Source organism: Microtus pennsylvanicus, chromosome 17, assembly GCF_037038515.1.
Source record: "Microtus pennsylvanicus isolate mMicPen1 chromosome 17, mMicPen1.hap1, whole genome shotgun sequence".
NCBI lineage: Eukaryota > Metazoa > Chordata > Mammalia > Rodentia > Cricetidae > Microtus > Microtus pennsylvanicus.
In genome coordinates this window covers 30,500,914-30,526,785 of record NC_134595.1, presented here as the reverse complement: position 1 = coordinate 30,526,785, position 25,872 = coordinate 30,500,914, and the positions used below count along the sequence as shown (strand labels likewise).

The following is a 25,872-nucleotide window of genomic DNA, read 5'->3' as shown; positions in this document are numbered from 1 at the left end:
GGGCTTCTGCAAATGCAACACACTCTCTTAACTATCTTTTCATTACCTACCCCATTTTAATGTTGTGGTTTCTGCAGAGGTCAGATGGCTTCTAGAAGCCAGCTGTCTCAGTGCTGTGGTCCAAACATCAGAGAGGGCCGCCGTACTTCCTGAGCCTCATCTACACGTGGCAGACTCCACAGAGAAGACCTGGCTCAGCTCCGACAATCCAATTACTGAGTTGGTTCAGGGGCAACAGCTTTATTTTATTATGTGATATTTATTACTACAGCAAATAATTAATTTATTAAAATATGTGCAATAAAATATACAGTGCATATGGGTTAATAAACAGCTAGTATTGACAACACAATGATGGTGCTCTCGTCACAGGAGAGACCTCTGAAACATGTTGTAATCTTGGAGCTAATACTGACAGGTGTGTGCGCTGGGGAGAGTGCGGGTCACGTGGAAAGCAAACTCAGATTATACAGACTTCGCAGGGGTTAAGGAACAGTGGCAAGCAGTAGAAACGGCTGTAAAGGGCATCTTCCTTAGTGTCCAGACTCCTAAAGGGTGGCTGAACAAGCACAGTGGTTAGCGGGCAATGGCTGGGAATGGTTGCTTGCATCTTAGCTTCTCCTTGGGCATCCCCGGGTGGGCAGGGGTGAGCCTCTCCCCGATGAGCTGGGGCCGTCACCATCTCAAAGACGCTCAGGGTGGCTCCTGAGGAAGAAACTACTTCTTCTTTTTCCCCTTTTTCCCTAGCTTCTTGCCTTTATCCTTCTCCTTGTCTTTGATGCCGCCGCTGATTAATGACAAGATTCGCTTCTTCCCGAGAGGGGTTTTGGCATACCAGTTCTGAAATGAGAAGATGTTGTGGAAATGATTGGATGTGAAAATACCAAGGTAATCCTGGTGGTAAAGATGTATCGGCTAAGAAGGGGACAGTAAGTGGCCGTTAGGCATTGGGCATTTGATGTGTGTTCAGTACAAACGTCTCATTGAATTTCTAGCTTGGGTCTCTGTGACTTGAAACTTCTCCTCAGGTAGTTAGTTGTGCTAACCACACAGCAACCTCCACACACAGTCCTTCCTAATTAAGACTGCCCCGGGGATGCGGCTTTCCTGGTAATGCGGTCGTTACCTCACATGTGGTCAGCTATTAGTAGCTCAATTGGTAGACATGTAAGACCACAGGGGGCCACTCAGCACCCTCTGAGGGAGATGTGGAAAACATGGCACTGATAATGTTTTATTTACAACCCAAGAAACCTTTCAATGTACAACCTTACAGATAATTTTAGAAAATGATTATACTGGATGCTATTTATCCATTTTCTTACAATTCAGTTAAAAAAAAGATTTCTTTCTCCCTTCTTTGCTTCCTTTCTCTCTCTCTCTCTCTCTCTCTCTCTCTCTCTCTCTCTCTCTCTCGTGTGTGTGTGTTTGTGTGTGTGTGTGTGTGTATGTGTGTGTGCCCACATGTGTGCAGGTACCTGCAGAAGCCATAAGAGGGCACTAGATCCCCTGGAGCTAGAACAATAGCAGTTGTACATCACCTGGCATGGATTCCGGGAACCGCTAGGGTCTTCTAGAAGAGCAATAAGCACTCTCCTGAATGCAATGCTTCTCTCTCTAGCCCAGTTTACAACTGTACAGCCCCTTGACATGTGTGAGAGGACTTCCTTAGGAACAGCTCACAAAAAGTGAATTCCTTCTGGTTACATGACACGGATCCACTTGCTGTTGCTCTTTGTGAGTGGGAGACTGCTTCAGTCATCTGTCTCAAACTTGTTTTCTCCTGTCACTTAGATGCTAGTTTAGCTGGATATAAATATTAGTTAGATGATCATTTTCCCTCAACACTCTGAACATGTAAGTTACTGTTTTCTGGCATCTTCTGCTGTCAAAGAGATGTTTGATCACACATGTTGTTTCTTTGGGGGCAATCTGAGAGCTTTTAAGTGGAGTTTGTTATCTTTTCTTAGACTTCTAAGAATTGATAAAATGCATTCACTCCATTTGTCTAGCTGTCTACCCGGAGTTTATTTTTAATCTAACACCTCATGTTTTTAATTTGGGGAAAATTCTCTGCCAGTCTCACTTTAGACGTGTGTTCTTTTCTTCTGAGAATTCTGGTAATTGAAGGTCAATTCCTTTGGATGTGTAGATTGCCATTCCAGTTTTCTAACTTTACGTGTTTTGCTCATCTGTGATCCTCTGTAGCGGAACTCCCCAGGACCACTTTCCAGTTCGGTGATTCGCTCTTTGACCTTCCTTACCTAGTCCGGAGTTCACACTTGCCTTAGTTTTTGCCATTGAATTAACTACTGTATTTTTTTCACTTATAAACTTTGTTTTGTGGTTTTAAAAGATAATGATCTCTTATTATTTAATTTTTTGTTTTAAAAGTGCATTTCTATGGAAGTCATATTTTTCCTTATTTTCTTGAACATGTAATTATATGTGTTCAAGCCATTTTGTCATATCATTCTTTTTAAAATTTTTAATGCTTTTTTGAGATTGTAATATAATTACGCCATTTATCTCTTCCCTTTGCTCTCTCCAAGTCTTCCTATATACCCCTCTCCTTGTTCTCTTTCAATGTCATTGCCTCTTTTCTCATTAACTATTGTTATATGAACACTATATTTTCTGCAATGTTTTCCTCTTCTAATTTTTACATTAATTTAATGGTCTGTGGTTCCTTGACCATCTGCAGGCTAGGTTTAGTGTCTATGTCTAGCCAACAAATAGCATATTCATTGAATGTTTACTTTAATGTCCATTAAATTTTTTCAGTATCAGATATTCTGTTTGGTTCTTTTTCTCTAGTGTATGTGTTGTCCCCTTGCAATATTTCTGGCTTTTTGTAATTTGATCACACTTAATATGTAGTGTCCCTCAGAATGCTCTGTAAGTTCTTAGTGGTCCCAGTTCAGTACTGGTATGCCATGTCATTTCCTTCTGGGTGAGAATGCTTTTTATTATGAATTTGTTTTCATCAAGAGTCATGTTTCTTGTAGGAATCAGATGTCCCTTGACTTGGATACACTTCTACATAGAGTGTTTTTTTCTCCTTGCTTTTCATAATGATTTCAGGTGTTTTAATGGTCATACAATTATGATCATTAAGTACAAATATTTTAAAAACATGTTAGCACTTCAAGTTGAGATTCTGGTGCCCTGGAGTAGTGCTGATATGAATCCTTCATGGACAATGTGCAGGCAAGGTGTTTAGTATTATATGGAACATTTTTTTTATTAAACAATCCCTGATTGTGGCCTGAAAGCATCCTAATTCTATTCAGGGCCCATTTTGCCATCACCTGGGACCAAGGTTCCCACATATGTGTACCTTATGCTTCCAGGACTCAGCTAAATGCATTATCCCAGAGGCTAGTACCTGTCTGAGAATTCCCCAAGGACCCTTTCCTCCTTGTCTTAGCCTTGGTCCCGCTTTTAGAACTTCAGTGCTGACTTCTTTCTTCTTTGGTTTAGAGTCCTGCTAAGGAACTTGAGCTTGGAGTGAGCCATGAATCATGGCTCTGCTGCTCTTGGCTGAGTGACTGTACAGTTACCCGTTTCTTGTATTGCTTTCCTTTTTTCTCTGGTGTTTTGGCAAATTACTCAAATCTGTATTCAAAAACAGCACATTTAGGACTTCACAGTCCTGGAAATGGTCTTACTGACCTAGGTCAAGGCATCAGTAGGACTGTGCACCTCTCTGGAGGCCCCAGAAGAGAGACTGTTCTCTTGCCTTCTGCAGCTTCTGCTTTTCTCCAGACCCCTGCTCTTCTGTCTGTGGTTCCCCATCCATCCACAGGCTAGTGACACAGTGAGTATCCCTCCAACTGCCCCGTCTCTCTCCCTACCTCCTTTTCTCTCAGGATTTCACTGAACTTACTGGAACAGGCCAGGCTAGTCTGAGGATCTTAGGGTCAGCCAACAGCAAACTTATTCTCCCTTTGCCTTGCAAGGTCTGTGTACCAAGCTCTGCGTACCCACTGTGGTGGTTTGAAGGAAAATGGCCCCCAAAGGGAGTGGCACTTTAAGGAGGCGTGACTTTGTTGAAGTAGGCGTGTCCTCGTTGGAGAACGTGAGCCACTGTGGGGGTGGGCTTTGAGGTCTCTATCACTTGAGCTTTGTGCAGTGTAACATGCAGTCAACTTCCTGTTGCCTGCAAGATGTGGAACTCTCAGCTCCCTCTCCAGCACCATGTCTGCCTGCACGCTACCATGTTGCACATGCTGACAATGAACTGAACCTCTGAACTGTAAGCCATCCAGTTAAATGTTGTCCTTTCTAAGAGTTTCTGCGGTCATGGTGTCTCTTCACTGCCAAAGATGCCCTAAGACACTCACCATACTTCTTATAGATCAGGCTGTTTTACCTATAAAATAAAAGGTTATGAGGTCTAAATGATTATACCATCTATAGATTTATACACTTTCTCTGCCACATCCAGGGAACAGGACAGAATGTTCTGGAGGAGCTGTGAGCTCAGTAGATACATTCTCAGAAGCACAGTCAGGGAAAACTTATGGGTCTGATTGTGCACTATGTCAGCCATGGTCATCACAGTATCCAGGAGTGTGATGACATCATCCCATCTGTTCCATAAATGTGTCACTAGCAAATCTATCGAACATCTAGTTGGGGCTAGGCACTGTGCCTGCTGCTACACTAATGATTAGGGAATAGGCTAATGAGAAATGATGCTGTTTCTTTAGAAATGAACGGAATGACTAAACCCACCCAGAACGGAGGCAAGAGGCATATGCGTTTGTGCCCACCGTCACAGTCCTCAAACACACAGCACAGGCAAAACTCCTAGAGATCAATTTGCAAAGCTAAAAAACCAGCTTCAAGTTTTAATATGATAAGTTGCATTCCTCAAAACAAGGTGGAAAGCCAGTGTTTTAGAAAGGGGTAAAAAAAGCAGAATTCCAGAAAAGATTATGTCTCTGGGAGATGATGATCTGTTAACTAATACAGTTAGTGCATCAGAATGTTCAGCAGTTAACAGGACAGCATAAAAAACTCCAGTGCTCAACAAACTGGCTGCAGTTGGAGGTTTTTTCTTTCCCAGTTTTGCAAGAGCTGGGGTCCATAAAACATAGCAATAGGCCAAATCCCGTCTGTTGTTTGTCTTGCAAAGAGCGTTTTATTGGGACACAGCCATCATCATCTATGTACACACTGGGTAAGAGGCTCTTGTGTTATGATTCACAGGTGGCCCAGGCAGCAACAGCAAGGCTGTCATAGCCTCATGTTCTCTCTGGGTCTTTTCTTTTCCTTCCTTCCCTTCCTTCCTTCCTTCCTTCCTTCCTTCCTTCCTTCCTTCCTTCTTTTCTTTTCTTTCTTTTTTTCTAGATGGCGTTTCTCTGTGTAGTCCTGGCTGTCCTGGAACTCACTGTGCAGATCAGGCTGGCTTCAGACTCAGAGATCTGCCTGCCTCTGCCTCCTAAGTTCTGGGATTAAGGGTGTGTGCCACTATGCCCAGCTCTCTCTTGCTGGATCTTTACAGGAAACGCTCATCACCCTGGTGACACTAGTTCTGGGGCATTATTATTTTTTCTTTTATTTTTGTCTCTTTTAAAGAACATAGATTCTTTTCTTTTTTTAAAAATTGAGCTATACATTTCCCCTCCTTTCCTCCCCCTCCCCTTCTACCCTCTCCCATGACCCCCACACTTCAATTTACTCAGGATATTTTGTCTTTTTCTCCTTCCTATGTAGATCCACATATGCCTCTATTAGGGTCCTCTTTGTTGTCTAGGTTGTCTGGGGTTGAGGAATGCTCCTACATTGCCGATGGGAGTGCAAATTGGTACAGCCCCTTTGGATATCAGAATGGCAATTTCTCAGAAAATTAGGAAACAATCTACCTCAAGACCCAGCAATACCACTTTTGGGTATATACCCAAAGGATGCTCAATCATACCACAAGGACATGTGCTCAACTATGTTTATAGCAACATTGTTTGTCATAACCAGAACCTGGAAACAACCTAAATGCCCCTTGACTGAAGAATGGATAAGGAAAATGTGGTACATTTGTACAATGGAGCACTACACAATGGTAAAAATTAATGACATCTTGAAATTTGCAGGCAAATGGATGGATCTAGAAAAAAGCATATTGAGTGAGGCAACCCAGACCCAGAAAGACAAATATAACATGTACTCACTCTTAAGTGGCTTCTTGACATAAAGCAAAGGAACATTATTTTTATGGTTTCTCACTTCCCACTGGAGTACTTGGGGACAAAGTAGGAAGGAAAAGCAGTTTAGGCTTGGTAGAAAAGTAATGCATTCTAGAGGGGAAATTTGAGCAGGCTCTTGGAGGTGAGAATCTTGAATGAAATTTGAAGCCTCCTTTTGGTGGCAGTGTGACACTGTGGTGACCTTCTTTGGCACAGGTAGTTTTCATCCCTTGATTTAGGACACACCTTTGTTCACACTGAGCTAAAGCAATGGTTCTCAACCGGTGGGTCTTGACCCCTTTGGAGAATGAATGGCCCCTTCACAGGGGTCTCCTAAGACCATCAGAAAACACAGACATTTACATTATGGTTCATAACAGTACCAAAATTATGAAGTAGCAATGAAATAATTGTATGGCTTGGGATTATCACAACACGAGGAACTATATTAAAGGGTCCAGCACTAGGAAGGTCGAGAGCCACTGAGCTGAAGGAAAGGAAACAGTCTTTGAGGAATGCCTACAGCCTAGGCACCGGGACAAGGGCTCCTGTGTCTTAGCCCCGCTATGTGAATGGAGAGAGCATGGTCCTTGGGTAGCTTTGTTCCTCACAGAAAGAAGGATGTGGGATGAGAGCTCTCTATGTCCCCTCTCTAGATCTAAAACCTCTCACGAATGCACTAGAATGTTCCCAAACACTAGCAAACTGAATTTTTATGAGCTGGCTCATGTTTCATATTGTATGTATATAGGAGACTGAGAAAGGAGGGAGCCTGTGGGGACAGGGGCCAGATAGCTTCAGCTTGATATTTCAAGAGTAGTTTTTCCTATCCCAAACTTGTTTTATAATATAAAATGTGAAGTGAAAACAGAATAAAGGATGAGAGAGAGAGGGGAATGAAAAAAGGGAGGGGGGAGAGAGAGAGAGAAAGGGAGGGAGAGAGTGAGTTTGAGATTTTGTTTGCCGCAGGCAGGGATGGAGATTGAACCCAGGGCCTTGTGCATTCTAGGCAAGAGCTGTGCCTCTGAGCTCCACCCCCACATTCCCAGCTCTGGAATTAGCAGCTTTGAATCCCACAGTTTGCTGTTACTCTCTAAGGCCACAGACTGCTGCCTCTCCGAGAGCCAGAAGACATGCGTTCTACCTTCCGGGCGCAAAGAAAACTCAGAAGACAAAAGCCTCAAAGAGGTTGTGATTTCAGAACGGTGCGCCTCAAATTTCCCTGAATGTGGCAGGACTCGAATCCATGGAACCCAGGCAACTGGAGGGAGAGAGGAGGTCACGTGACCAGAGTTTGCCTAGGATTTGGCTAGCAGGGCGTTCTGTTACCTTAAAACTCTCTTCTTCCTCCTTGTACACAGGGTTCATGCTGGTCATCATGGTGATGAACTCCACGGCCGTGAGGGGATTGTGCTGCTGCTGTCGGATCCTGCGGTCTGTGAGGACCTCTTTGATCACTTTGACGATCTGCCCCTGCGTGAAGCCGTCGGTGACTTTAGACAGGCAACTGATGTTCAAGGCATTGGTGACCACGCCTCCATTGCGCAGGATGATTTGCTTCCACAGAACTGTCAACATCCAAGGTGGCGGGAAAGACGGAGAACAAAGTTGCCGCAAGGTTAGCAGCCTTAGCCAAGTCTCACCTAGAGAAGAATTTCTCATAGAAACCCACCCCAGTTGGCTTGCAATTCAAACGAGGAGACAGCTGAATCCATCTCCTCTGGGGACTTCTCCAGCATAGGAGGTGCATATTGGAGACCCTCAGGTCTGTAGTTTCACTTGGGTCCCTTGTAAAGTCACACACACACACACACACACACACACACACACACACACACACGAAACTCACGAGGTTTTAATGTGGCACCTGTAAAGATATTTAAAAACTTCCAAGATGGGAATTACCCTGGGCGTGTGTGGTGTCATTGAGTATCACGTTTTCCCATGAGTGTGGATAAGTGGAAGATGCATGCCTTTATCTTTTTAATTACAAGGTTCATTTCTTGTATTATCATTGTAACCGGAATAAGAACACAGAGTCCCATTTTTATTAGCTAGTGCCAGGCCCCACATAGCAACAGTACACACTGGACCCAACAGAGCAAGTGTGCTCCCTGCCCCCCTGTTAGCTGTCCACACACCGGCTGATTGCAGCCCGTCAGATGGGTGCGGGTCGAGGGTCATTTCTAGTGTAGCACAGGGATGCAGAGAAAAGGAGTTACAAAATGCTTAGTGCTTAACTTTAGAGACAGATCGATGCCTTGTATGATCTTCACAATAACACCATGTCCAGCATGCTGTGTCCCCATTGCTCAGGGACCTTCAACGGGATTTCTGGGGCCTGCTGTTTCCAAACTGAGCCAGATGAGGAGTATTCTTGTGACTGTCTGTCTGTCTCTTCATTTGGAAGGTCTGGTGAGATCCCACAGCATTTTAATGTCCTCAAGGAATACCAAAAACTACATTTTAAAAATGACCCAAATCTGATGATTGGGTCCATTGGTCAGGGGTTCATTCTGGGTCTATTCAATGACTCCATTCACCCAAAGCAGCCAAGATGTAAAGTTCTGCTTATGACAATGAGGGCTAAAATGGCTGAGGGAAGACCCATGACAATGTTAGGGAGTACCACCACCCAGGTAAGAATTGCCCAGTGTTTACCCCTAAGTTGGGTGCATGGCTCCTGGCCTCCTGGGCTGTGTGTATGACCCTTAAATGAGTCATTAGGAAAAATGTTTTGGGGGGCTTGTGAAGGAAGCGCCAGGGCTATGGGGAGCTCCTATTGGCTCAAAACAACACAACAGCAAACTTCTTAGAATCCTGCTATGTCCTTGATGGGTTTATTGGGGTTGGAACTCCAGTTAGTGCTAGAGGGAGAAGGAAGTAAAGCAATGTACCTGAAATACTTGGAAGTCCCATCATGGACAGGGATTTCTCTGTACCTGGATTATTACCATGATTCAAATTAACAATGCCTTCAAGTTTCTTAACCCCATCCCCCAATCATCAGCTATGAAACATGAACTACAGAACATTGTGTGTGTGTGTGTGTGTGTGTGTGTGTGTGTGTGCATGTGGAGACAGAGCATAGCAAGCCTGGAGAATTTGCATCCAAATATAAGCACTACAGAGTTAGAAATCAGAAAATACAAACTCCAGCAAAAATGGCAGACAGCAGCCTCAGCTAGACAACGGTGTCACTTCCAAACAGCTTTGGCTTTTGCCCAAGCATGTTCAAGCTACAGAAAAAAAAAACCAGTGGTTCCCAGTGGTGACTCTGGCAGGTGAGGTGGGGAGAATCACAAGTAGCTGAAACCACAGCAGAAACCAAGATGGAAACTCAGATGGTTTGGGTCTCTGTGTACACAAGATTGCTACAGGTGGCACGAGGTGGAACTGCCTCTGGGTGAGCAGTGAGAGCCTGGGCACCCCAGAATCAGAGCCTCCATCCTGTCTCTGCTGCATGTCAGGTTGCAGTAGGTACAGCCTTGGATTCTCCTGGCCTAGCCCATCCAACTGCCTAATATGAGCGATCTCTATCTCCATCAGTCATGGAATATACAGAGTCTGGTGTAACCAAGTATGTTTCCTATATACAGAAACCAGACTTACACACACACACGTGCACACTCACGCACAACATAAAAACAGAAGAGAGACTATCTGGGGGGAAGAAAGGGACTAGAAGGTGGAGGAAAAGGGAGCTGGGATGGTGGTGGGGGTTCTATATTAGCAAGCTACAATGATACTACATGACACCGTTTTAATAAAACTCATTATTCTGTACAGCAACCAGAAATCATTTAAAGAAAACAAAAAAGAAATGGATGATGCTAGAAATGGCATAGCGCTGTTCTGAAAATTTCTCAGGGTGCACACATCACTGACAGCCCAAGGCTCATTACCCTGAGTGGAGGCACAATGCGAGAGCAGTCAGGGGACTTGTCCACCTGCCCACAGTCATCTTAGGACTCGGTGGATGAGAGCAGAAGCCTGATTGCCACCTTGTGCCTGATGAACTTGACCTATTCACCTTTAAAAGAATATCTGATGGGTGTGGTGGCACGTGCTGGGGCAGAGGCAGGCAGATCTCTGGGAGTTCAAGGCCAGACTAGCCAACACAGTGAGTTCCAAGTCATCCAGAGCTATGTAGTGAGATTCTGTCTCAAAAGAAGGAAGAGGAAGGAGGAGGAGAAAGAGGAAGAAGAAGAAGAGGAGGAGGAGGAGGAGAAAGAGGAAGAAGAAGAAGAAGAAGAAGAAGAAGAAGAAGAAGAAGAAGAAGAAGAAGAAGAAGAAGAAGAAGAAGAAGAAGAAAGAGGAGGAGGAGGAGGAGGAGGAGGAGGAGGAAGAAGAAGAGGAAGAAGAAGAAGAAGAAGAAGAAGAAGAAGAAGAAGAAGAAGAAGAAGAAGAAGAAGAAGAAGAAGAAGAAGAAGAAGAAGAAGAAATAATTTATGGTGCTACTGGAACCACTGTCCTCAGAACTTATGGGACCTTGCATGGAAGTCTCACTTGAGACAGGAGCTCCACAGTGGGCTCAGCTGGCAGGCAGCTGGTGTGACCTAGGAGCACAGATGGGGAGGAACAAGTCCAGATGTCTTAGGGCTGGTGTGGGTGGGGGGAGGACCCTGTCAGGACTCAAGAGTGTCCATGACAGCAAGGGTCCTTCTGGTGGGGACTGTGTGTGTGTGTGTGTCTGTGTGCGTGTGCATGTGCATGTGTGTGTGTGCATGTGTGTGTGTGTGTGTGCGTGTGCATGTGTGTGTGCATGTGTGTGTGTGTGTGCATGTGTATGTGTGTGTGCATGTGTATGTGTGTGTGTGTGCATGTGTGTGTGTGTGCATGTGCACGTGTGTGTGTGCATGCATGTGTGTGTGCATGCGTGTGTGCGTGTGCGTGTGTGTGTGTGCACATGCTCTCACATGTAGAAGCCAGAGGCTGATGTCCTATATTTTAGTGACTCTCTACCTCATTTCATGAGATAGGATCTCTGGTTGAACCCAGAGTTCACTGATTTGACCGAGCTGGCTGGTAGGCAGGTGGAGGCAGGTGGAGGTAGGAAGCCCCCTGTCCCTGCCTCTGCAAAGCGTGGACAACAAGCGTGCATCACCATGCCCAGCATGGAAAGTGGAAGCTGGAGGGGGTGGCTCCAAGCTCAGGTCCAATTACAGGTCAGCAAGCATTTGCTGCCTGGGCCATCACTCCAGGTCCATCTCGCACTTCCTCTTTTGGAAGGGCAGGCCCCTCACTACAGACCAATCCCCATTTCCTCTCCTTTGTGGAGAAGGGGAAAAATCTGGGCTCGGCCATCTGCTTTTGATGTCCCAACTGACCTAACCTTAGCATTCATTTTATCTTGAGCTTCACGGGTGAAAGAGTTAAGTGATATGATTTGGGGGAGTGTCTGACCCTCTGGGGCCTTGAATCCCAAACAAATGTGAAGACATCGCCTCTGCATTCATCCCCATGTGGGCGGGGCCTATGATGAATTGTGTAATTAGTTAGGTAGACCCTGGGGGAGATCAGCTATGCTGAAGCATTAGGGTGGTCCAGGGGGCTTCTAGGGACCACACAGGGCATTCATCAGCCTGGGGGTGGTTTGTAGAGTGGCTTGATTCGGGGCTAGGCGGGAGGTAGACACTGAGTTATGTCTAGGAAGCCTTACTTGGAGCCCCACAGCTGCCTGCTGATCTCTCTGGGCCCGAGTCACCCCACTCAGCCCTGTGGCATTTTTTGAGTTGTGTGTGTGTGTGTGTGGGGGGGGTGGTGGTGTTTATAAACCTCTGGAGCTCTGGCTGCTGATAAATGGCCGAGTAGTGGCCCTGCTATGGATCTGCAGCTCCCGCCCGCAGGGCTGGAGGAAACCACAGTGACCACCTCGATCACCTCGGAGGCAGGAGTGGTCTTTCTCTAAGACAGATGCTCTACCGCACTGATAGCAAAAGCCTCAAGGTCCTGTGGGGGACACGGAGAGATTTATAATGTCAGCAAAAATGGTGGTCAGACAAATCAGTCCCGGGAAGAAACGTGTGAGAAGCAGCCGCATGGTGGATTGGCCCTGGGCCCAGCAGAGGTATCTTCCGTCCCAGAGGAAGGGCTGCCTTCTCCACCACAGTGGTGAAGTCAGAAAACATTCAGGAAATAATCCATAGTTCTTAGAATTAGGAAAGAAAGCTGAGTTCTTGGAGATGCCCAGCATTTTGTCTCAGACTGCAATTGCCTGTGACATCCGCTGATGGCTTCCCTTTTGCCAGACAACAGAAGCCACCCAATCCAAAGCCGCCACCCAATCCAAAGCCGCCACTCAATCCAAAGCCGGGCCTTGTGCTGTGGTCCCTTAAAGTGAACACCCCAGACAATAAAAGAGGAGGAAAAGTGAGCGAGATGGAGAGGGAGGGGAGGCCGGAGAGCAATGGTGTCCTCCCCAGTGCTGCGAGAGCGGGGTCTTTACCCCTGCTCTGCAGGGCACCCTCTTCTCTCTGCCCCCCACAGCGCAGCCTCCTCATTTCTCCCCATCTCCGCAGTCTCCTCTCCCATCACCTATGCCTGGCTCCCTCCTGTCCCATCATCTGTGACACCCACCAGCCAACCTTCCTGCTCTGGGCTGGCTGGCTATGAAGAACCTGCTGTGACCCTACATGATAGACAAGCCCTAGGTGGGGGGGAGACAAAACGGGTTCCAGAGTCTTCCTTGCTATGCATGTAACACGGATGTTATGTAGTCAGGGTCCCACGCTTTGCAGATAGAGGGACTAGCAACCTAGGGCCTGAAGTGCCCAGGGTCCTTTAAGCCAGTGGTTCTCAACCTGTGGGTCGAATGACTCTTTCACAGGTCCCCTAAGCCCGTCGTTAAACACAGATATTTACATTATGATTCATAATGGTGGCAGAATTACAATTAGGAAGTGGCAATGATAATAATTTTATGGTTTGGGGTCACCACAACATGAGAAACTGCATTGAAGGGTCGCAGCGTTAGAAAGTTGAGAGTCACCGCTCCAAGCCCACCCGTGGTCCTCCCTCGCTACCCGCCTGCATGCCTTAGCTCAGGGACCAGGCCTCGGGCTACGTGGAATGCCTTATAATACTTGCCATATCTGGAAGCGTAGTCGGGGCGGGGAACCAAAATAATCTTTTGGTAAACCCTGCAGAAGGGCTGGAGCTCAGCGTCAAAGGGGCGGTGTGTGGTCCCCACTATCAGGATCCTATCATCCGGCCTCAGGAGCTTCAGGAGTTTGGGGAGGTGCTTTTTTAGGCGTTTTGGTTCATTCTGGGAAGAGACAGGAGGAAAGATGAGGCCACACGGAGAAGAGAGCTGAGAGCAGAGAAGCTGGGGGGGGGGCGGGGGGCATGCGGTGCACTCGGTGAGGGGATTTTGAGGTTTCCATCGTGACCTCTTTAAGTGTGTCCCTGGCTGAGCCCTGGGAGGTGCCTCCTTTTCCTTTTTTTTTTTTTCGATTTTTCGAGACAGGGTTTCTCCGTAGCTTTTGGTTCCTGTCCTGGCACTAGCTCTTTCTAGGCCTCGAACTCACAGAGATCCGCCTGCCTCTGCCTCCCGAGTGCTGGGATTAAAGGTGTGCACCACCACCGCCCGGCTGGGAGGTGCCTCCTATTTGACTTTTTTTTTTGTGGTGATTTCCTGCCTCTGACCTCTCATATTCACACTCAGGATCGAGAAGGACGGAAAGAAGGAAGGGAGCCTGGATGGAAGACCCAGGACTTGGACCCTCAGTGGGCCACCCCAGCCGGCCGATCTCTTAGCAGAGGGAGCCCACTTTGTTCTGGGCTGTCTGGAAGATGGGCTCAAGTTTTCCTTTGCCGCTCAAAGGACCACACGGACTGGAGGTGCTGGCTCTCACGTCACCACGGGCTCTGCAGCTGGAGCGGCTTGATGGCAGCTCAAGGCTGCAGCATTCCAGTGTCCAGTCCACACCAGGAGGGAGGAGCTAGCATGTGGAGGAGTCGGCTCTGGATCCCAGGGAGAAGCAGGGATAGCCCTGTTGCCCTGGGCAATGCCTGCCTCAGAGTTAAGCCTGACTGGTACAGCTGAACGAAGAGGAAGCATGGGAGGGCAGCTTGGACGGAGATGCCCAAGCCCAGCCCTGGTCATTGTGGCTCCTATTGGCTGGTGTCTAATGATATTCTGTATCTTTTCATGAGCTTAGGGAGTCAATCATGTGCTGTCTTTGGAAAAAATGTAGATCTTTAGCCCATTAAAAATTAGGGGGCTTTACTATTTTGGCTGGGTCTTTTGGATTTCCATATAAACTTTAGGATTAGCTTTAAATGTATGTGAACGAGTCAGCCGCCATGTTTATGGGGGTCACACTGCACTTGGAGGAAGGCTCTTGGGGTGAGGCCACCTGTGCTTGTCAGTCTGTCAGCACAAGCTAGTGTCGCCCGCGAAGAGGGGACCTCAGAGGAGACACTGCCTCCATCACTTGGCCTGTGAGCACATCTGTAAGGCATCTTCTTGAGTAATGCTCCATGTGGGAGGTCCTAGGCGACTGCGGGCTGGACCACCCCTGGGCAGGTGACCTGAGCCCTATAGAAAAGGCTGAGAAAGCAATGGGGACCATGCCAGTGAGTAGCATCCCTCCATGGTCTCTGCCTGAATTCCTGTCCCAGGGTCCTACCCTGGCTTCTCTCAATGAACCTATAAGGTGCAATGAATCGTTCTTTCCCCAAGTTGGTTTTGGTCAGTGTTTTATCACAGGCACAGAAACCCAACTAAGATTCCATCTTAGCAACATTAAATCTTCAACCCATGTATACCAAATGTCTTCCTATTTATTTAGGCCTTCGGAATTTCTCCAGGCTTTTGTAGTTTTCAGAGGAGTTTTGTGCTACTTTTACACCACAGCACTTTCTGGAAACAATTTTTCTGTGGCATAGAGGTGAAACGGTGGTGGGTTGAGAGGTGAGGGGCAATGGGGAGGGTAGACTAGTCCTTTAAGAAACAAAGTAAAGAAGCCTTGCAGGGTGGATAGCGTGGGGCGGGGGGATGCATGGGCGAGCCACCCACGGACTGGCGGAGAAAGGACTGGTCTGAGGGTTCTAGAAGGCTCGAAACAGGGGCACACCTGCACAGCTCAGTCCATCCACCCTTAGTATTCCGGTTGCTATGGAGATGGCAGTGCCCACTCTTCCCTTTCTGAGGCGGGGTATTGCTATTTGCATGCTCTGAGGTGGCAGGGGGATCTAAAATTAAGTAGCCTATTTGGATGACAAATGTTGATACTGGGTGGCACCTTCACACCTTCACACCGAGGGGCTGTATTTTCCTGAGCTGGGAATGAGAAAGCAGGGGTGTGTTCATCCAGTCTCCAGCTCCCCAGTGCTCAGGCTGGTACAGTTCTATTTCAGGGCTGTTCATTCAGCACAAGACCCGCTCATCAATCGTGCCGGGAACTGGCTCCTGATTAGCTGGCCACCTCCGCATCCGCCACCCCCCATGGCTGGCCTGCCAGTCCCTCACAACTGTATTACTGCGGGCAATTTCAAATTAGTGGCTAGCATCCATACGGGCAATTTCAATTTGCTTTTCTTCAGTTAGCTCCGCGAACTGAGCGTCACAGTCAGTGCCAGCAAAGCAAGCAATTCCCCGGTGGGGACCTATTGTGGTAGCAAGGAGGGCTGGGACTAGATGAGGTAACACAGGGCAATGGTGCAGAAAATGCAGGAGCAGGCACCCTTGCCTCAATCTTTACCTTCGTCTCTGACATGACTGACTGTCTGGCTATAGCAACATCATGGGGCAGGCACCAGCAAGGGTTTACCAGGGCAGGGCTGGCTTCCTCAAAGCAGCATGGGTGAACCCCTGCAGCCCCCCCAGGATGTGACTTTCCTGACATTTCTGAGGCCTTGCCAAGGGTTGCTGGGGTGACATGGAGGAGGATCGGGAGTGAGTAGGAGGAGGGGCAATTTCAGCATCTCATCTTTGGCCCCTAAGACAAGAGGTCTTCAAAGGCAGGTCGCCAGGTCCCAGGGGAGTTATGGGAGGTACAGAGGAACAGAGGACTGGCCCTATAGCGGAAGGGAAAGTCAGATCCACATTGAGGGTCTTCTTGCATGTGAGTGGCACTCAGGCAGGTTGAAGATATGGCCTCCACACTTAGCCTGGTTCCGAGTCCCACAGTACCCCTTCCCAGTTGTGTTCACTTGGATCTCTGGTCTCTTTCTGTGAGAGACGGACAAACTTCCTCCCAGGCTTGCGGGGAGTCTCTCTCATGGGTCTATTGTGCCTCTTCTATCTGCCATCTCTGCCAGAAGCTGTCTTCATACCTCACAAGTGTGGCATCCTGATATAGGCTCTACATTCCGGTTTTCTTGTGGCTGGCTAGGCCTCCTCCATCCCCTCATCGCTCAGAATGGGGCAAGCTCCTTAACCCCAGGCAGAGGTACTGGGGGATACACTCCTATGGATATAATTTCAAGGGATGCTTCTAGAATCTCCGAGCACAGCAGGAGGCCACCCTATGCCAGATGGCCTTGCTCTTTCGCTGTGGTTGTGGTCATTCAGATCTGGCCTCCTGGTTTTAGGTAGACGTTTTCTTCTCTGGGCATTCGTAGTTTGGAGATCAGAGAATCCTTTGGGATAGAGGCTGGCACATGTGGGGAAAAGGACTCTGGGTCCCATGTGGCCAGGCGCTGGTGAGAATGCTGCCCCAAGTCCTCTTTTCCACTGTAACAACTGCCGGACCTGGCCTTTGGTCCTCCCCTTCTGAAACGGGTACCCAACTGCTGTTGGTTCCCAAGATCTGGTGATTGGGAAACGTGGGTAGAGCAAGTCCAGCCTCAGGTTTGGCATGGTGAAAAGCGATGGGAACTTTATGGTCCTGCTCCCCTGGGTCAGATAGGATGTTGCTGTGCCCAAGATCTTCTGGAGCTTGCCATGCCCATACGTGACTCTTCCCCACAGCACCCCACCTCCTGATGGGGTGTCTGGCTCACCCCTGGGCCTTGTGTTCAGACACCTTAGGAATGTTTTTACTCAAATCCAATAGCATATTTTATGTGGTGGGTTGAATGATAATGGCCCCTATAGGCTTACATATCTTAATGATTGGTCCCCAGCTGGTAGAACTGTTTAGGAAAGACCAGGAGGTGTGGCCTGTTCAAGGGTGTGTGTTAGTGGGAACAGGCTTTGAGGTTTCAAAAGACTCATGCCGTTCCCAGTGCGCAGTCTGCCTCCAGTTCTTAGAACAAGATGTGAGTTCTTAGCTGTTCCTGCTGCCATGACTTCACTAGGCCATCGTGAGCTCGAACCCTCTGAAACCATAAGATACCTTGGTCACATTGTTTTATTGTGGCAACAGAAAAGCAACTACCATGTTCCGGGACTTGTGCAGGGTGCAATCTGTGGTCTTCAGAGTGGGAAATTCCCCTGACAGTCAAGGATGTGAACAGAGCAAAAGTTCAATTTGTCCACAGTGAGGCCCGTGCCTCCCCAGCCTCCATCACCTACAGACCAGACTCAGCTATGGATGGTGTTTGTGGGATCAGGGAGACAAGAGTGAAAGGGTGGATGCAGAGACTGGAGAGGTGGTCCGTCTGTATCACCAACTTCTCCATCCCCGCTTCCCGCCTTGCACACTGCTTCTCCATGGGAGTTTCCCATCTTGCTGCTCGCCACCAGCACCCCTAAAGGCAACCCCAGCCCTCTACCCTGGCCTTCAGATCTCTCATCAACAGGCTGCCCTCCTCGGATTCTCTGTGGACTTGGGTTGTAGTCGTTTGTGACAGCCAACTGGGGTTATGGGAGAGGAAACCAGAGAAATTTCCTGAAGTCAGAGGCTCTTCTGGCCTATAGTTAAGCAAGTAGAGACTAAGAGAGGTTAAGTTACTTGGTGAAAGACACACAGCCAGCTAAGACGAGCGGCAGAACCTGCCTTCTGAATTTCACATCACTCAGGGTGAAGTCCTGTAGGAGACAAATCTCCACGTCCATTAGCAGCCCACACTTTGATGACACGATAATATGACCCCTGTCTAATACGCATAGGCCCCGCACGCCTCTTTAGACATACGATGCCCTTTAGACCTATGATCACGGTTTTCTGTCCTCCGTTTTTCAGCTTGGGACTTTTTCCTTCCTCAATGTCTTGACACGGTCAGCAGAGGGCGCTAGCCACCAGATTCCCAGATGAACTATAACAAATGAGTCTTCCTAAGAGGTTTTGAAATGACAGGGCAATCAGGGCTCATTTGGAGAAGCAAAGATTGAGCTTTTGGGCTTTGCCCAAATCACCTCTACCTGCTGAAAATGATGTATAATACATAAGTGATTAAAATCCTTACCGATTTAATCAGAATCCACAGCTAACCACTATTTGCTTTGCTACAAATTGGTGTGGAATAACAAGCCTGTGTATCTGTAATTTTTTTTTTAAACTTGTGGGAAATTTGCTGGTGATTTGTGGGGGGGAAGTGTGGGGGAGGGGGGCCATTGAAAAGAGAGAAAAGGAGGAAGGAAGCAATTGAGACTGAGCTCCCTGGAGGCCCTGAATGCAGGGCACTTAGCTTTGCTGTTGATGGCCTTTGTTCCCGAATTCCAGGCCCTTTGCTATTTATTATTATGAACAATAGGAAATTGTAATAATAACTCCATGTGTGCCCCTGGCTGTAACTGAGCGGAGTTTTCGGTATTGTTTCTTTCCTCTGAATCATGTTTGGGCTGAAAAAAACCTCCCTCCTTCCTTTTTTATTTTTCTCATTTTTTTTTCTTCCAAATTATGCCTCATAAAAATCAAGGCCCTGGCTTCTTTCAAATACTGACAAGCACTTAGGGCAGAGCCTACTGTGGAAGGATTTAAAGCCCCGGCAGTGTCTCCCTTACTGTTTTGAAAAAGCTAAAAGTTTCTTGAAAAGTAGAGATGGTTCCTGGTGAGCTCCCTCCCCCAGAGGAAGGAAAACAAAGAATGACAAGGAGGCCACCCGGAGGACTCACCTGCCTCTCAGCCTGTGGGACTCTTTTGTAGAAGGTTTTCTCCGTGTCTTGGATCCACACCACAGACGGCTGAAACTGGCGAGCCACCTGCAGAGAACAAGATCCGCCTGGAGGTGAACATGTTTCTTCCTGAGGGGTGTTTGCTCTCTTTCTCAGTGTCCTGACTGGGGCATCCCTGGCACGCCTCAAGGAAGGCCGGCCCTCAGGTCACCTCGAAGTGTGTCTGTCCCCTGCCCCCTTGCATGGATCATCTGTGCACTTTGCATCTCTGTTCCTGGCTGGGAGGTGAGGCCACGGGGTGGCCTCCACCTCCACAGGCCTGTCTTAATGGACACATTCCTGTATCCATGCCCAGAGCCCCTGCCTGGTTTGGTTTGTACTAAACCCCCCGGGTTTCGGCGGAAAGTGAATGGGAACGGGGCCACGTGTCTTAATGGCGGTCTATTCACAGTTCCCAGGTTCATTCAAGTCTGCTTGCTACCGGAAAACAGTTTCATCAGGGCTCCCATGATGCTATTTGTTCGTGGCTGTTCACCTGTGCCTTTGTGACCGGGGCTCCCCTGCAGGCGGGTGGCTCCGAGCCTTGCTAGAGCGAGCAGGGCTTCATGGCAGAGTTGGGACTGGACTAAACCAAGGCATGCGAATAATTGCCACACACCTAACAATTTCTTCAAAGCACCCACCTAGTAGTGGAGTTCAAGTGTTTTTGCAACAATTTGAGCTTTGTGTGAAATTGTGGTGGATAAAGGCAATACCAGCTCCATACCGAGCTGGGAACTCTTATTTGTACATTTGTTGAAACATCGTTGATGGAACATCGTTTTGGCAGCAGGTGGGATTTCAAGCCCAGTCATTTGTTCAATGGCTGACAGAAGAGTCACTAGGGGCTTGATGGCGGGGCCTGTCCCCTGGCATTCTATGCCATATGGGAAAGTAGATTATGGACCTCCAGTGACAAAGCAGATGCTGACTGAACTTGATCCAACACCTGTGTTCGATGCATCAGCGTGCCCCAACACCCTAGGATCCAGCACAGTTGGGGAGATATTCGACTTTTAGACGCTGTGCCATAGAATTCGAGAATTCAAGTCTGATTTTAAAAATCCCCGACCTCAAGTGGTGTGGAGTGTCCCTGAGGACAGTCTAGTGGTGAGCGGAGGAACAGCTTTGGACCAGACACAGGGCATGGGCACTGCACACGTCGGAGCCAATGCCTGCGACACAGTCATCACCCGCTGAACCCTGTCCCCTCCCCAGGGTTTCACATGCATCCAATGTCCTCAACTCGATCGCACAAAGTGTGCCCCATTACCAACACCCTATTCATAGTCAGGAATACTGAGAGTCTGAGGTGACCCGAGCTACACAGCTGCAAAATGGCAGATGCAGGACAGAGGCTAGGATGATGTAAAAAGCACAGGCTAGGCCCGTATTTCCCTAGCTTCCCTGGACCAAGGACATGGGGCAGCTCCAGAGTCCCTGCCTCAGAGGAGAGAAGCAGGGGTCCTGGGGGTGAATACATGGAGGATGGAGACCCAAACACTGCTGATTCTACAACCCAGCTCTTTCTCCATAGACGTTACCTCTACTGAGCTCCAACCTGAACCACTGTGACCTCTGAATCTGGGGCAACCTCCATTTATGGGGGCTTAATTTTTGCCTTGTTTCCTGTGGTTTATTTTTATCACTAGACATTTTCTCTTTTCTAGAGTTTGATTGCTAGAGAAAAGGGAATAAAAAACTCAATCAAGGGGAGGAGTAGACGGCTCAGTCAGGAAAGCGTTTGCTGTGCAGGCGTGAGGACCTGGGTTTGGATCCCCAGAGCCCAGGTTCAAAGCTGTCATAGCGGTGCATGTCAGTAACCCCAGTGCTGAGAGATAGAGACAGAAGGACCCCCTGGGGCTTGCTGGCTAACCAGACCAGCCAAAACAGCCAGATCAGCTTCAGTGTGTGGGACCTTGCATCAAAAAACAAGGTAGCATGTGACCGAAGAAGACAATCATTACTGACCTCTGACCTCCACATACACAGACAGGTAAGTACGTACACACACACACACACACATGCACACACACACACACACACACATACACACCCTTTTCTCTATGCTAGTAATGGACTAAAACAGTTTGTCTATGTTGTGTCTGGCCCGACCATTCCATGAAGCTCCCCTCTCTCCAATTCCCAAGTCCATTCATTACCAGTGATCCCTGGAATCGTCACAGCCACTCCCTCCAGCTCTGGTGCAGCCTTGCAAGGATGCTAGGGAGGGTGAATGGGCTGAAAAAAAATTCTCAAAACAATTATCTGAGGAGTGACCAGCACAAACCAAGCCACCAGGCTGGCAGCTGTCACTGTTGTGGTGAATACATGCCACAAGACAAAGGAATACCCTCTCTGCTTCTCTAGTCCTCCTCTATGGCCTTTTATTTAATAAAATCAGTGCCTAGAGATGTCAAAGCATCTTATCTCATGACTCTCCAGCTTCAACATTCTTCGAGTCTCAAGGGAAGGTCATGAACGTACTGGAGGTGGAGGGTTGGAGACAGCAATCTATTATATTGAGGCACTAAGATCTTGGCTGGCGTGGTGAGGGCTCAGAGAAGACAACCTTGGAGGGAGATGAGGTGGGAGATGTGGGTGGAGTGAAGGAGAGAGGACTACCACTGTAGGACACTGTGACACTGTGAGAGTCTAGGCGTTGACTCCCTGGTGGGCAGACAGCGACAGGGGTCATTGCTAGGCAATAGAGGCGGCAAATCTCCAAGATGGCCAACTTCTTCCTCAATCTTCTGACTGGAGACAGAAGCCTGTCAGCCTAAAACAAAGGCCTTGTGGGCTTTTGTCCCACAAGTGCCCCCCACCCCGGCTCAGGAGGTCACAACAGTTCTAGACCATCCTTCCTTTCTTCAGGCTGATCCTCCCTAAACTAGGGGCGGGGTGACTCTTCAGAGGCTTTCTGACCCCAGCCCTCAAGAAGAGACTGACCAATTTTGGCTTCTCGGGTCACCCTCTGCAGGGCCTTCTCTGTGTGTCTGCCCGCTGCGTGTGTGTTTCCTCACCCCCAGCAAGCATGATTCCCTGCCGGTGAGTCTGTCTGCGGTGCAGGTTTCTCGGCTGCTGCCGTTGTGGTTCAGATGTTTCCTGCCTTTTCCTCCTTTAACTAGCAGAGAAAAGGAACCCAACCAAGACCCCTAGACTGTGTCATTTTTTTTTTTTTTTGGTTTTTTCGAGACAGGGTTTCTCTGTGGCTTTGGAGCCTGTCCTGGAACTCGCTCTTGTAGACCAGGCTGGTCTCGAACTCACAGAGATCCGCCTGCCTCTGCCTCCCGAGTGCTGGGATTAAAGGCGTGCGCCACCATCGCCCGGCTAGACTGTGTCATTTTGGGGACTCTTCTTGGATTTCTTCTGAAGACTGTATCAACTGGACACTGGGCAAACATGCCTGCCAAGGACAGGCTCTCCACTGGGCAGAGCTCCGGAGCATAGACTGGCACAGGCCTCTTGAATCCGCCCATTCTACAGCTGTCTTCGTACATTTCCCGTCTTTACAAACCCCTCCCTGCCAGTCACAGACATGGGAAGGGTCCCTGGCTCTGAGCACTGCCCCATGAACTGTCGTGTAGGCTGCCTATTCTCCAGACAGGAAATTACTTCTCTGACATCATAACATGAGGGACTGTCATTTGTGGTTCCAACTGTATTTTGAACATAGAGATGACTTCTGACCTATCTTAGACTTATTGGTACTTAGATGGGCATTTTGGGGGCACATGGTTGATATTCCCTTAGAATGACTTCTGGGGAGAGAGGGCCTGGTGGAAGTCGCACATACGTTGTGTGGGTTTAAAGTCATACTCTCTTGGAGGGTCTACCTGTCTACACCCACCCACCTCCAGTGAACAGGTAGGGACCACAAAGAGACTAAAAGCTGTAAACTCTGGGCCATTAATCTGTCATCAGTTGAAAGTGTAGTGTGTGGACCTTTACCCGAGTCCTTATACTCTTTCAAAGCTTTGTCACAAAACACCAGTTTAGGTCACAAGGCCAGACTCTGACTAGGCCAGCATAGGACTAATGTGTTGGGTTTGCTTCCAGCATGGCTGTGGATAAGGCCTCTGGCATGGCAGTTAGGATGAATAATGGCCACTTAGGTCAACTTGCAAAAACTGAAAGTGGTGGCTTGAATAAGAATAACCCCCATAGGCTCCTATATTTGAATGTTGAATCATTAGGGAGTGATGCTATTTGAGAAGGACTGGAAGAATTAGGAGACGAGGCCTAGTTGGAGAGACTGTGCCCCTGGGGGTGGGCTTTGAGGCTTCAGAGTCTCACACCAGGGCCAGTCTCTTCCTTCTTTCTTTTCAACTTTCCTTGTTGCCCATCAGGCTCAGGTTAGCATTTAGCCTTAGATGGAATTTATTACCCCTTTTGGGCTTCATTCCCAAGCAACCTAACTCTGGGAAGAACCAGGCCTAGGATGCCAGGGCCACTACTGGCCTCTCAGTGGCCACAGTGACTGCGTGGATCCCGTTTGTATAGCAAGGCTGGCTCTTTACAAGATCCTGCAGAGACTGGGGTGGTACAAAGTGCTAGACATCTGTCTTCATGTCATCTGCACCCTTCACTGTCCAAAGGGGTCAGACTCATCTCACCGGTACACAGGCCTGTCGATCACCCAAAAGCATATTGTCAGATGGTGGAGATGCATGCATTTAGTCCCAGCACTCAGAAGGCAGAGACAGGTGAATTTCAGAGTTCAAGGTCAGCCTGATCTACAGAGTTCCAGGACTGCTAGGGCTACACAAAAAAACCTTGTCTTGAAGAGAAAGAGAGAGAGAGAGAAAGAGAGAGAGATAGATAGAGAAAGAAGATGACAAAGAAGAAAAGAAAAAGAAGAAAAGAAGAAGGAGGAGGAGAGGAGGAGGAAAAGAAGAAGAAGAAGAAGAAGAAGAAGAAGAAGAAGAAGAAGAAGAAGAAGAAGAAGAGATATTTTGCCCAAGATAACAATCCAGGGCTGACTTGGACAGTTGCCTGCTAGAACACTTATATTTCTTCTACCCCACCCTTGCATTTTTCTACAAACTTCATCACAGGGTCAGTGAGCCATCACAAGGCCAGGATATTGTGCAAGAAGACTTTAGCCTCAGCAGCCTAGGAGTCTGTAGAGGAAGCCGACCATCTCAAACCCACCAAGTTCAAGGCCAGGCTGTTTCCATCCAAGAAGAAAAGCTTTTAAAGCCATCATAATGATCACCAAACCATAGCCAGTTCCTCTCCCTCATCAGTCAGTGGGGCAGTCTGGCCACTCGGCTTAGCACCGGCTCCTTTGGCTTGAGTTGGTGAGGCCTGGATGGCTGGGTCTCATCTCTGCTATTTCCATGTCTAAGGAACTGACAGCCATGGTTACTGGAAGCTCTACCTGCCTGTACTCTCTTGAGTGGAGAGGCTCTGTTGACCAACAATAAGGACCCGGGTCTGCTATCCCATACGTCTTGTGTATGTTATTACTAAACCAAAAAAAATGGATTTGACAATTTGTTAATGAAAAATGCTATCTTTTGCCTTTTTAATTTTCATGCAGCTATGGAGAAGCTTCATTTAAATTATACAGATAGTTTGAGGTCATGGCCAATTAAATGTAATTGAACCTCCGAAGTCATGTGGGATAGTTCATTCTGCGACCAGCAGAGGGCTCTTCAGTCCTATCAAATATCAAATGTTTCTGTCAATGACTAGGTCGGAAGCGTCATGAAAACAAGGTGTCCTCACTGAGTTCTGTGATTCCTCCGAGCACACTGTTCAAAGGTTACTACAGGCATCAGGCCTCACAACACACTGTCTGAGCTGTCAAAACATGCCTACATTATATGTGTTACAAACACGAGCCCTGGATGTGTTAGGATTCTCTCCCACACGATAAGGAGAACTTTAGGAAAACAAAATCCAACTGAGGCTGCCTCAGTTTACCAAGCTGGAAAGGACCACTCACACCCATTCCTCCACCCACTTCCTCTTTATTCCGTGAGCACTGGCAGGGCATTTGCTATTGGCTGAAGGGAGGGGACCATGAACATCAGCAGCCTTCAATTCCCGCACTCGGGACTTAATGTCCACTGTGTTCCCTCACATTCTGCTGACAGTGCAGGGTGCCCATGGTCTGATGTGCGCTCTCTCCTCTAGCCTCGCTTGTCCCTTGGAGGGCAGTCAAAACTACCATCTCCCTGGAGAAACTGGCCTTCTTCCTTCCTTCCTCTCAAATGACTTCCCTTCTTCCCAGAGCTGGAGAAACACCTACTACATGATTCTGTGATCAAGGGACCTTACCTTTCCTTTTCTTTTTTTCTAGATTACAATGTCCCAATTTGGGGTGGATTTTCCCACATAGTTCCATCTGAGCTCCTTTTGAGGTGTTCTTACTTTGACTCTATCCTCCCAGGATTAAATGCTGAAGACTCAATGAGAGTGTAATATAATATAGATATCTCTCTGGCTACCCAGACGCCCACCACTAACAGGCATGATGAAGACATGGCGTGCTGAGTCCTGGAGCACAGCACATTCACACTGTGGGATGCTGGGGGGGGGGCATATGTGCGTGGGGAAGAAAACAGTGAACTCGCCACACATCCTTCTTAAACCTGCCATTGGCTTCAAACTGCTATGAATAAAGTGTGTGTGCAGGAAAAGGCATGGGTATTGCTCTGGACCCCATCCCTAAATCTGAAACCACCT

The 25,872-nt window shown here is 48.0% G+C and overlaps 1 protein-coding gene across 1 annotated transcript in view; it reads right to left on the bottom strand.

The window, feature by feature from the left end:
• Positions 1-220: 220 nt before the first annotated feature.
• Positions 221-25,872, bottom strand: part of Drc11 (dynein regulatory complex subunit 11) — a 121,119-nt gene continuing 95,467 nt past the window's right edge. Inside the window, exons 16-19 of the mRNA XM_075951319.1 lie at positions 19,138-19,224; positions 13,281-13,458; positions 7,521-7,759; positions 221-840 (exon numbers count right to left, since the gene is read on the bottom strand). Coding sequence (XP_075807434.1) covers positions 718-840; positions 7,521-7,759; positions 13,281-13,458; positions 19,138-19,224 — 627 coding nt within the window. The 3' untranslated portion in view covers positions 221-717. The remainder of the gene's footprint in view (positions 841-7,520; positions 7,760-13,280; positions 13,459-19,137; positions 19,225-25,872) is intronic.